Raw genomic sequence first — 13,185 nt, 5'->3', positions numbered from 1 at the left:
TAGTGACTATTTCTATGTTACGTTGATGGATTATTGCTTTACTTTTTTATTTTAGTAAACATTTTAAAAATAAGATGACTACTAACTAGCTACACCTACAATGTCTGAAACTTGTTCTCCACAGAGAAAGATGATTAAACGCTGTTATACACAAAATCTCATACCTGAATGATTAGAAAATTTTGAATTAAAACATTGGTTGAAAGAAGACATTAATGAAAAAGGTTCTTCTTACAATATTTATTGTAAAATTAAATTAAAAAATATCAATAAATCAATGCTAATAGCCTACAAAAACACAGTTAAACATAAAAAAGTGCAAATATTGCTAAGACAAGTTCACGCCAAGCCCATTCTTCATAAAGAGTAAACCTAGAGAGAAAAAGAAATAGCAAATGAAAGGTTAATAATTACTGCATTCATTTCTAAGCATAATATTCTATTTGTTCTATGCAATCATCTTATAGAAACATACAAAAAGGGATTTCATGTTAGCAGTTTTGCAAAACATGAAAGCTCTTAAAGTATCTTATACAAGATGGCATAGACAATCTTGAAAATACATGCGTTTGTAACATATGTAGAAGCCAAAACTTTAAAATGATAATAGATAAAAGTACACATATATCTGTATACAAGTTTTAGTTGTTTATGCTAGATATTTTGATATTGAAAAACTTAGTGTCGAAAATGTATCAAAAATGGTACTTCAGCAGGGCCTCTTCAAGCTTTAAAACATTCCAGAAAGTAATCTCTTTGCCTTTGAAGTGATAATTGTGCCATTATGATGAGTATTAAGAGCGGGTCCAATCACTGCTAAAAAAAGGAAACAGCATTTAACACGGCGTGTGTTCGCATTCTTTTGCATTTTGTGTTAGTCATTCAGTCTAGATACTGCATATCTAGAAATATTGATTAAAGATATCTCTCTTCATTTTCCCGGTCTGTAATAAAAGGAAGATGCTACAGACACTGTTAAGCATAAAGTCTGCAAATTAGCATTAACAGAAAATTTAATCCATGGCTTGGCTTGGTTTTCTTGGTTTATTTGAGCCTGTGTAACGTAAACACAAGACAGTTTCAAAAAGAAATTGTTTCGTGTCTGCGTTACACAGGGGGAAATCTATGAAATCGACCCTGTAGACAACCTGTTCGCCTGGAATCGAACCTCCGTTCGAACTACCAGTGTTGCTCACCTTTACCACTCGCAAGCTGATTCTGTGTCAATGTAAAAGAGTTATTATTGAACAGTGAGATGCGTCAGTTTCTTTATTTTCAGTATCAGTCAGAAACGATGAAAATGGAGGGCGGAGGGAATATGTGCAATAATATGATACCAAAGGAAATAAGTATACGCTGTTGTTTTTAGGATATGCACTGGAGAATATAGATTGTCTGAATATTGAATTTCGATCTCAGATCGCATTAACTTCATTCAGTGGTTTTAATTGAGAATTAAAATATTCTTTTATTATCCATAAAATATGAAGCCATGCAAGCTATCTCAGTTAATTCAAGTAATGCAGTAAATCGTAAACCTCTGAATAAAATATGTTTGGGAAGCCATTTTATGGCTTTATCATATTCAATATCACTTGTTGATAGTGAAAGCAAGTTTAAAAACGATCGTTTAAAATTTCTTCTTGGACTTAATATGTAAACTGAAAAGAGATATCCTCTAAATGAAGATAATTTGTTGTCACTTTCAGTGTTCTTAATGCAATTGTGGTACATGATTGTGCCATATCGCCATCGTCAATTTTACATTTAGCAATGCAGTTCCTTCACCTTTATTATGAAGACAAATTAGATCTTCTAGATCTAATTTATCTAATAGCTCTAAATATAATAATTTTGTATAACTTTATGAGCAGTGTATTTTACTTCACTCTTCCGCTAGCATAGAAAGAACAGACTCTCAAATAAATCTAAAAACATAAGCCACAAACTCACTTAAATCAGGAACTGTGAAAGAAAAAATAATGGCAAAACATACATTAAATAGATTTAATAAATAGCTTCCTAAATATTGAATTTCAATCTGAGGATTTCAGATTGCACATATTTTACAGCTGAGGGGCCGTTGTATGGACTTATTAAATTCAACACCACTTCGTTACAGTGGAATCAGGTTTAGAAATTACTGTTTAAAATTTCTTGTTCAAATTATACAGATCAACTGAAAACAGATTTTCTTTAAATGATGATGAACTTGTCACCAGTCTCAATGTTCTTCCTGGTAGTGTTACATGAACATGACAAATTGTCATCCTCAGTTTTGCACTGAGAAATGCAGCTCCTTCATCTTGTTTCTGAAGATAAATTAGATCTTCTAGATGAAGAATTGAGATCATTTCGTTAAAATTAATATTTAGATCTCTCTTATAAAACCATCCCAGAGTTTTGACATCTGTAGTAGAAGTAATGTAAAGGATGGCCTTTAATAATTCTAAATATGAGATATTATATAACTTTACGTCCAGTCTAGCTATTCACTCACTCTTTGGCTAGCAAAGAAAGAATCTCGATTCAAATAAACCATATAGAAACCAAAGCCGCAAACTCACTTAAGCCAGGAACTGTGAAATATTAACTGATGGGCAAAACAGGCAATAAACAGATCTAATCAAAATTGTTATATATGGAGACAAATAGTGTTAAAAGCAGTCATATAAGGAACTTGCGACAAAACATACGAATAAAGTTTCTAAAAATAAAAATGTTTCAAAAATGTATGTAAAAGGAAATAATGGGATGAAAATTCTGATTACAATTAAATAAAACATATTTTTGTCTGCTAAGTTTTATCTGATTTGTATTACTATACCATATGACGAAAACTAGATTTTTTTCTGTGTTTATTTAAGTTTTAAACTAAGTTCGTTTTAAATCTCTGAGTGAGCTTAGCAGAACTGGTTTACAAAATATATTTGAGTATCCATGAGATTATCATAACTCAGTACAGATTTTAAACATATTCATAAGATGTCTTAAATGGTCATAACTAACTGGTTCTGCTAAAACAGCTGCATAGAAAAGCTACAGTTTTTATGAGAAATGTTAGTTGCTTAAGAATTTTTATTAAAATCTTTATTTATTATATAGAGACAATTATATTATATTCTTAACAGGTCAGTTTTATATTTTAATAACCTCGTACTTCTTGTTTTCCACTGGAATAATTCATGCAAAAGTTTATTCTTATCTCACGTACCCGGAAGTAAAGTTATATATTTAGTTTTATAACGGCAGCAACATATAATGCGATTCTTTTTTACGAATCTGTGAACAGTTGCTGACTGACTGTTGAAGAAATTTGTTATCTCCATTAAAATATTTCATGCATTGTTGGTAGCCGGTGGTACTGAGATCCTATAATATGGGTAAGTGAAATAAAATGGTAAAAATGTTCAAGAATCTACATAGAATATTTTAATTGTTAGAGTCTGTAGGTGATTTGCCTTTAACCGTGCAAGTTAGAGAAACCTTCGTTTTATGTTGTATCCTTATTTTAGACGACTTACAAGCTTTTGCTATAAATAAACCTTTAATGTTTGGTATTTAGTTGCTGATAATTCTTTGTTGTCTTCTTCAGGAGATATTTCAACTTCACACTTATATAGCCAAAAATGACTAAATCAGAAGACAGAATTCAAATTAAAAGTTAGAAAGTACGCTAGCTATCAGTATCTAATAAAAAATTTTAAAAAATTATAAAATAATATTTGCCTTTTAATAAAATATTTATTCTTAGCATGTTTTAATACAGTTACGTTCATTTCTCTCACTTTTATTTATTTCTTAATATATTTCTTCAATAATTTTATTGGGTTGAATTAATAATATCTGAATTTTATAACAGCTAATTAAAGGCTTTGTAAATTTTGTTTAAAACTTCACGTGTACATTTTATGTGAAACACACACACACACACACACACACACACAAAAAAAAAAAAAAAAAAAAAAAAAAAAAGGGCATTAAAATGAAGCAAGAATGACTTATTTGAATTCACTGTAGGATCTCGTTCTGAACAGAAATTCATCAACTTTAGTAAGTTTGATATATGATATCTTAAATTAGGCAAAAGCATGACGGTGGAAAAGAAGATAACGTTTCTATGAATGTTAAGAAAGAAATCTGAAAAGCAAGTTAGAAACTGTTATGTGGTCTGAAGCTACTTTCCAAAATGAAAAATATATATATAGAGAGAGAGAGAGAGCTAATTTTATCACTGACAATAAATGCATTATTTTTAGGTGAGTTGAAATTTAAAAATAAATATTATAAGCTTAAAGACTGCATAATAAGCTAAAATAAAAATACCTTATTACCTATTTTCTTGTACCAGAATTCTAATTCTAATAATATATTATAAATTATCTAACAGACATACACGAGTCTATGAACAATTGAATACAGATATGTTTACTGAGAATAACTGTCTCGAGTGGAGGAAGAAATACTATTATGCATGTTTCTTAAAATAAAACAATAATTAATCTAATAAACTTGTAAAATTTAAGCATTCCAGCTGTCAGATCTTGTTTGCAGTCAGAAACGAAGAAATAGTACTTATGCATGACTTAAAGGAAATTCTGTCCCACCTCTGAAAATCTCGTATAGTTTTCTATGACCGTTGTTAATTTTAATGTAGTTATTGTTTAATTATTCTTCCTATCCAATTTGATCCACTTTTGGAAGAACAGATAAGACCGCTGTATTTTGGTATTCGCGCTCCATTTTGAATCATGACTAATAGACTGTCTGCATGGGCATTTTAATAATTTTCTCCACTTATAACTCAAATAAGAACCAGTTTGCTTTCAAAATTCCTCCACGAAGACAAACAGGTAAGACCCTGCTTGTTTTGCCATTGTAAATTTTGTATTAAACAAATAAACATACGTTCACTTTTGATATTTGGGGAAATCATTAAGGGATATGATCAATTAACATAAAACACAATTAATGCCATTAATGTTAATTAATGATAATCTCAATTGATGCAGAATTAGTACTTTTTAAAAGATGCTTTCCCATGAAATTAAGTGACAACTGAGTGAAAAATTTCCTATAGCATCTTCGGTAACTAGAGTAATGACTGGCTTAGAAAATTATATCAAAGAAAGCAATAACTAGTCACCTATGTTGAGGGATGCTTTCTTGGTGTGTGTGTATGTGTGATTATGGCAAAGCCTCGGGGGCTATCTGCCTAAGAGGAGGGACGCCTTCGTGGAGGACTTTCTAAGGGAAACTTGCTCGTATACACGTTACACATGGGGAAAACCACGAAAACGCCCATGCAGCCAGCCCGTTCGCGGGATTCGAACCTCGGACTGAACTACCAGTGTTCAGCGACTTTACCGCTCGACCGCTGGTGGGCTCGGATGCTTTCTTGGAGGCATTTTTAAAATAACTGGCTCGGATTCACGTTGCAACTGAGGAAAACCCTGGAAACTTCCACAAGTGTAAAAGTAACGCAAGTGAAGTGTTGACAAATTTTTATAATTAATCAAATTGATACATTGATTTAAACGAAAATCTCGAGTAATGTAAGATATTCTGATTTCGTTTTCAATAGAAATGGTATGAATCTTAAATTTCTCCGGAGACGAATTTTACATGGTTCTTGATCCTTTCGAATCTCAAATCCTTCACAGGAGAAATAAGAGGGAAAAGTATTTAAAATTAAAGATTATCAATTAAAAACGAAATTTCAGCTTAATGAAAAACAAATTTATGTATACAGTCTTTAAAGAATAAAATTAAATGAAATTAAGCAACAGAGAAGTTAGTTAAAACTCTCGAATCCTGAGGCGCATTTTCTTTCAACATAATTTGAAAAACAAATATACCAGGGGCAAATCTTTACTATGTTTTTTCAGAAACTGTAACAGAAAGTATAAAGGAAAGAAGGTTATTCTAAAAGGTAACACAGATAAACACTAAGCATGAAATGTTGAATCCTCTGATAAAATTATGTTACTCGGAGCTGCCATCATCAGATAACTGAATTTGATGGCCGAAGTCCACTGAAATTCGATTAATCGACTTGCTTTTCTAAATAAAAGCTTTATTAGATGCCAGTAAAATTAATTTTTGAAAAGATTTGTGTTCAAAAGTTTAATGATATTTTAGGTTAGGAAAAACTCGAATGACGCAAAAAGCCCAGATATGAAGTAAATGCAAGTTTTGAGTTTACAAATATGGAAGCTCTCTTGAGATTAATGGGAATCGAAGATTCGAATATCTCAACTCTTTCTTTTACGTTTCTCTCTTGGCTTTTATGAATTGCATAGAATCATCAAATTGTATTCACCTTACGTGACACCTTTTACAAGTTTCACTAATTTTCACATGATCAATGACCTAATGCTCTTAATGGCATCTTTACTCAATTATGCTTTAAACAACATTCCTTAAATTGTTAAAAATACTCAGACAATTTATGCTTTATGTGAAATAATCAATTCCTCTTTAAATTAAATTAATCGGCAATTTAAATTAATTAAATTAATTATAACTTCTGGTGATAAGCAATTGTAATGAATATTAGTATCTAATTTAAAATTAAAATTTAGATGAATTCCATATTTTTGATTTATCTAATCATAAAAATTTTAAAATGAAATGTGTTTTCTCAAATCATAAAAATATTCTTGCCAATGCAAAATCACATAAGCTTTCGTTGGGTCTGGGAAGAAGTACCAGTCTTGAAAACAAAAGAGATTAAAATACAAGGCTTTCAAATCAATTATTATCTAATCTAAATGTGTAAAATATTTTGCAAGTTTTAGCTTTTTTTACTGCATCAAGTTTGACAAAAATACCAAAAAAAATTTAAAATTAAAATTTAGATGAATTCCATATTTTTGATTTATCTAATCATAAAAATTTTAAAATGAAATGTGTTTTCTCAAATCATAAAAATATTCTTGCCAATGCAAAATCACATAAGCTTTCGTTGGGTCTGGGAAGAAGTACCAGTCTTGAAAACAAAAGAGATTAAAATACAAGGCTTTCAAATCAATTATTATCTAATCTAAATGTGTAAAATATTTTGCAAGTTTTAGCTTTTTTTACTGCATCAAGTTTGACAAAAATACCAAAAAAATGGAAATAGGTTCATGTATTTGAATTCAGCAATCTAAAAAATATGACACATTAGATACTTATTTTTATTGCATGGCATTCATTGTTGTAAGATAAAGCCAGTTAATTAGAGTCCTGCTACAGAAGCTAATTATTTCAATTATAATTATGATCGGCTTATGTTATGTTAGTTACACACATGGAGTCCATTTCTTTATCTGTTATTAAACAATGCACCTTTTAAAGAGATAGTTGGAAATATTTACAGAATGAATAATATTTTTTCTTTTTTTAACTTTTGAACTTTGTGCAGGAAATATCTAATTTCCTTTACTATAGGTTTTATTAAATTTCTAATTTCTGTTGGATTGTGTTACAATCTATGTCCACTTCCAGAGAATGTAATTAAATTTCTTTAAACATCAGAGTTAATTTAAAAAAAATTCGACAATCAGAAATTTATCATGCTTACATTTTTCTCTTTCGATTTTTCTGTTGATGAGTTTCATCTAGCGCTTCGCTTGATTAATTACATTCAATAATTTAACAAATGCGTATTGTATTTGACGATATTAGCTATTGCAACTCTGCTGCAGGGTTCTGTAACATAGCTTAATTATCTGTTTAATCAAGAGTCGTTAAAGAATGAGAGAATAGTTTAAACCAGCGGTTCTCAACCTTGTGACTAACGCTTACTATCTAAACAAAAACTGAAAAACTTTAGTACCGCCACTACGATGGTTACAGCTTAGTACCACCACACAATGATTATTTATCAATTTCTCAACAGAAATATAAAAAAAACATATTTTGCCGTTTGCAGAACCTATTGACTATTTGTATTAAATATGCACATATAAAAATTATTAGATTAAAAATTGGTTTTCATTTTGATTATCAAAATTTAAGTTACAATACTTCAATTTCGTAGGGAATGTGGGCCTGTTTAAAAGAGATCAATTTCTTTATGTCTGGTCTTATTTTATTTTGCTTTAACCGTATATTAAGATCCACTTTTAATTTTGTTCTGTATTTATTTTCAAATATAACATGGAAGAAGATCCTTCTTCACACAAATATGTTGTGCAAAAAGGCAATAAAAATTTAATAGCTTTAATTTGAAATGCCTTTAAATTCTTTTTTTCAGTTCAGCCAAAAGTTAACAAGTGTTTTATTTTTGAAATGTTCAGATAGATTTCGATCGCAGGAAATTTCTATCAACTGTTCTTTTTCTTCACGAGATTTTTTAATTTAATGGCTAAAAATACTTTGTTTCTTTACCGCCTACTTTTCTTTTGCGTACCACCAGTTGTAACACATACCACCGGTTGAGAATGACTGGTTTAAACTGAACGACATTTTTATTGAGATCTTTTTCTACCACTCAATATGTCATCTAAAATGTTTACAATTTTGCTTTTTTCAGGTTTTACAGAATTTCTCAATTTCGTTTGGTTAAGCTTTTTGTTTTTTTCATTTGGTTAAACTTGAGTTATCTACTGTATAGTTTACCCTATAACAAAATTTTTTAATTGTAAGAACGCTAATGTTTTTACCTAAGATTCTTTTGTGTGCAAAAATTCTCTGTTTTATTTTTAAACATACAAAATGTCCATATTTATATGTACAAATATATGGTGTGGATAGGTTTAGTTTGAATATTTATTTGTACAAATATATGGTGTGGATTGGTTTAGTTTGAAAGAAAATTTATTTGATTATGGTAAAGTACTCGAGGGCTATCTGCTTAATTGAAGGGATAATCTTTGCGGAGAACTTTCTAAGGAAAATTGGCTCGTATACACGTTACACATGGGTAAAATTGAAGAGAAAAAAAAAAAAAACACCCATGCAGCCAGCTTGTTCGCCGAGATTCGAACCCTGGATCGAACTACCATTGTTCAGCGGTTTTATCGTTCGGCAGCTATATATGGAGTGGAAGCATGCTATTTACTTAAAAATTACAACGTCATTTGTAATATCATCAAATTTCAACTGGTAAAATGTTTCTTACGCTATTGTTAACCATAGAATTCAACATTAATAAATTCGACAGTTTATTATTCACGTTAGCGTTTTTAATTTTCACTTAGAGTAATGTCATGCAGTACTTCATTTAATTTAGTCTATTTAGTAACAAACTAAGACTGATCACAAGCTTTTCATTCGTTATTAATATTAGAATAAAATCTCTATACCAGTATTAAATCTAGAACTAAACTTTTACTTTTCTTCTGAAAGACCTAACATATTACAATTGATGCAATATACATAAAACATATGAAAGGAATTTTCCTCGGTTTCTCGATATAGCCTCATATTTTCATTGAGTACCTTGAAAAATTACTTTTAAAAATTCGTAAGTTTGATGAGAGATACTATCAATAACTTTCTTTTCATGCAACAGAATATAAGCTTCCTATAAGTAGGTGAAATTCCATAATTCCTATAATTAGGTGAAATTATGTAACGATGATACTCATATCAACTATCATTACATTTTTACTCTGCAAATTAATAACTTTTGTGACACTTTCTGTTCATAATCTTAGAAAAGAAAATTAGCAATTATTATAAACCTAATTAAAGAAAAGCACTAAATAGCATATGTTAGCATATTTTTATAGGCAAGAAATATAAATCTTTCAAGTACTATTATCATATTTACTCAAAACATTTTACATGGTGTATAATTTCACAAATGCAATTTATTTCTTCTTGATATTTATAAATTATTTATTTTGTTTTCTTTGAGCCACAATTTTTGTTTAAGTATTAACTTTCTATTTTTAGGGTTCACAAAAATAAAATATTTTTTAATTAAAAGAAACTTTAGAAACGTAAGAAAACAATAAATTGCTTGCATTTTGAATTTATTAGATAAATTTTCAAAATAATTTTAATAATTTAAGGAAAGCTCAGAAATATTTCAAAAAATTATTGTACATATATTTTGATTGAAATATTGTAATTAACAGAGTAAAATACATAAACCTGGCTCATAGTTACTGCAAAAAGCACAGTTAAATGACTAGGAAGAAGAAAAAATGTGTTCTGCTCTTCTTATTGCACTATTTTTTGCACTGTTTTCATACATGAGTAATTCCAACTCATAAGTAAAAAAAACATTGCATATTTTTTTACAAATAAAATTTAAATAACGAATTAACTCATACAAATTAAGCTATATAATTTCAGATGGGAGATTTATATACATATGCTTACTTCACTATTAAATAGTTTTGATTTATCACACTTCAGAGCAAATATTCTATGCATAGTTTAAATGAAGTATTCAGAAATAATATTCTCACCTTTTCACAATACAATTCATCGGAGAGAACATGTTCCTTTACAAAAAACTTCAGTCCTACAGCAGGTTTTACTCTACATGATAAAAACGACTCAGTTTTACATTTTGTCTTTGCAAGAAAACAGTGTAAAATATTTAACATCTGAAATTTCTACATTTTCTTATACGCACGAATAGTCAAATCTGTAATATTCAAATCGAAAAATACAACAAAAATCATCACTTATTTCATTGAGAAGAAAAAAAATATTTGTAAATTCTTGATGATTTCAGATTTATCAAAAAGTTTATTTTATTTTATATTGCATAAAAGATTCCCTCAAAATATGTAATTTTTTATGCAACTAAACCATCTGTTCTCAGCTTGTGCTTTGAGCTCATTATCAAAGAGTATATTTAAATATCGACTTTGCTGCGTTTGTTGCTCTGGAAGATGCTTGAAAAGTTTATAAATCTTCATACTCTGCAAATATTCTATGAAACACATCTATTATTGTAAAGAAGTATAATTTCTTAATGTCAATCAAACTTTGTTTTTATTTTACAAAAGTTGAATGTTTTAGCTCGGTATTTAGCAGTGTAAACATCCTGTAACTGAAAAACTAAAAGCACATTGACACAAAATAAAATGTTTCACAAATGGAATGAAAGAAAAACCCATCTAGGATGAAACGATGAAGCCAGTTGCAAATTCAGTGACAGTATCGTCTGTACATAGGAAAAGTAATACATATGTCGGAAATAAGTCACATTTTTTAAGGTTGAACTTGCAATAATTTGTTCATAAACATAGGCTTAAATGAGTCTCATAATATGATATGCTTTTAAGTTTACAACTGTTAATACTGCACACATGATCGTCTTGGAAACATAGCAGTTTATTTAACTTATGTCCTTTACTTAGCAAATACTAACCAAAGATGATGGATATTATTATTTCTTAGAATTCCAAGATCTTCCTCTTTGCACGCACTCTGAAAGCAATCTTTCCCTCACGAAGTAAGCAATGAAAAGTTGGTTTTAAGGTGACTATACTTGTCGGGAACAAATGTGTGACAGCCTGTCTGGTCTCTGTCCATGACCCTCATTCAAAGCCGTTGCTCCGTGGGGTGGAGTCCAAATGTGGCCATCTGAAAGAGCAGGGGTATAGGCGCCGGGTGGTACTAATGGAATGTCATGGTGCCCATGGTGGGGATCTGAATCCTTACCGCCACGAACCACTTCCGTCATAAAAGCGATGTACATGATGGCCAGCCTCAGAGTCTCGATTCGCGACAGGCGCTTTTCGTACGCAAAAGTAGGTACTTTCTTCCGCAGCTTGTCGAAAGCCGAGTTGAGGTTGAACATCCGACGCCGCTCGCGGATGTTCGCAGCACGACGCTGGGCTATCGTCGCGACCCTCCTCCGCGTCTTGGACTTGGTTGATCCATTTGGGGTATTACCAGTACCACTACAATGGGGAGGACCTCTCGATGGTGGTCCGAGACGCTGCACCCCCATTCCAGGGATCCTTCCGCCAGTACACGCGGGGCTAGGTATGGAGAAAGGCCCAAAATCGCAGGATCCGAAATGAGAACCCGCCTGATGATGTCCTTGGTAAGTAGCTGCAAGAGCCGCGGCACTTTGGGCCTCCCAGGCAAGCGAAGCGTAGCTCTCTGCTGCGGCCGCGGCTGCAGCTGCTGCGTCCGAGCCAAAGTAACCGAAGCCCGCCGCGGTTGAGTGGGCCGGTGGCGGCGGGTGGTGGTGCCGAAATCCCGCAGCAAGTCCAAAGTCGTAGGCGAAGTCAGCGGCGACCGCTGCTGCGGCGGCGGAGTTCGTGAGCTCTAGGAAAGCTGCCGCTGAGCCGCACTCAGGTGTGCCAAAAGGAGCCGCCGCCGTGGCCGGGCTAGCGTGAAAGCGATTGACACCGTTTGACGGGTTGAGTGCGCCCGACATGTTAGGCAATGTGGCGTGGAGCCGCCAGATGCAGCCGACAACAGCCGGGGACCCGGCCGCTCTGCCGCGATCTAATTAGAACATCAACTCCCGATGCGTCGGTCCTTTATACGCAACAGATAAAACCGGCACCGGAGAAGAGGCTCCTCTTTAGAAGCCATTCTGTTGTGTCTTCACCCCACCCTTCCGCATATTTCCATCGCAGTAGTGCCATGTATTCAGGAAGAATCCTCCTGGTCCACCTCCCCCCTTCCGTATATTTCTATCTGCACAGATCCCCCCTCCAAGGTTTTCCTTCGGACTGATATGATGCCCCCCACTTCGGATTATTAAGATCCCCCCGCTTCCAAGAGTGTTATGCATTATGCAGTTAAGGGACGCTACCCTCCGCTCCCGCCTATTGGACGATCGTTTCGATTTTACGCCGGCTCGGCTTTTCGGGTGCGAAAAATTGACAATGGATGCAAGAGGGAGGGCGAGGAAATCGCTCCTCTACCCCATCCTTCCCTTCAATTCCGCGCCAAAAGTTGGCGACAGCTCGAAATGCGCACCGGCTGCTACTGCGGCACCGGCTCCGACCAATGGGAAGTCTTGCAGGTGCCAGCACGATCGATGCCGTCATCTGCCGTTCGAAGCGGTAGAAATGAGCGATGCGAGTTGCTTTATGGGTACAACACTTCTTTTCCGAAATCCCTTCTCCCACCCTCTTCGATCACCTCCTCATCCACCCTTTCCTGTTTTTGCTGAAATGTCTGAGCTGATGAGAAGCTTGTTGGGGTGACGACGCTCGCTGCTGTCCCGGAAACAAAGCAGATTTTCCTGTACTTTCTTAAAGAGTAACC

At 32.9% G+C, this 13,185-nt stretch overlaps 1 protein-coding gene across 2 annotated transcripts; it reads right to left on the bottom strand.

Annotated features, from left to right (window-relative positions):
• Positions 1 to 245: 245 nt before the first annotated feature.
• Positions 246 to 12,579, bottom strand: LOC118185662 (uncharacterized). 2 transcript variants are annotated; one of them, XR_004757624.2, is made up of 2 exons: positions 10,410 to 12,579; positions 246 to 372 (listed from the first exon to the last, which is right to left on the bottom strand). XR_004757624.2 is itself a non-coding variant. In XM_035355553.2 (1 exon), the coding sequence occupies exon 1, from the start codon at positions 12,341 to 12,343 to the stop codon at positions 11,438 to 11,440; it is 906 nt and encodes a 301-aa protein (XP_035211444.1). In that variant the 5' UTR covers positions 12,344 to 12,579; the 3' UTR covers positions 9,952 to 11,437. The 2 variants fall into 2 exon arrangements, 1 of the variants encoding a protein (XP_035211444.1); XM_035355553.2 differs by lacking the exon at positions 246 to 372 and having other exon boundaries at positions 9,952 to 12,579.
• Positions 12,580 to 13,185: the final 606 nt, after the last annotated feature.

The sequence above is a fragment of the Stegodyphus dumicola genome, chromosome 6 (genome assembly GCF_044657685.1).
Source record: "Stegodyphus dumicola isolate Sdum_Otavi_A_Nest chromosome 6, ASM4465768v1".
Lineage (NCBI taxonomy): Eukaryota > Metazoa > Arthropoda > Arachnida > Araneae > Eresidae > Stegodyphus > Stegodyphus dumicola.
This window is presented reverse-complemented; position numbering and strand designations above follow the sequence as displayed.

Bases quoted from the DNA above. Each gene is read 5' to 3' on its own strand.
- LOC118185662 (XM_035355553.2), bottom strand. From the start codon at position 12,343: ATGTCGGGCGCACTCAACCCGTCAAACGGTGTCAATCGCTTTCACGCT.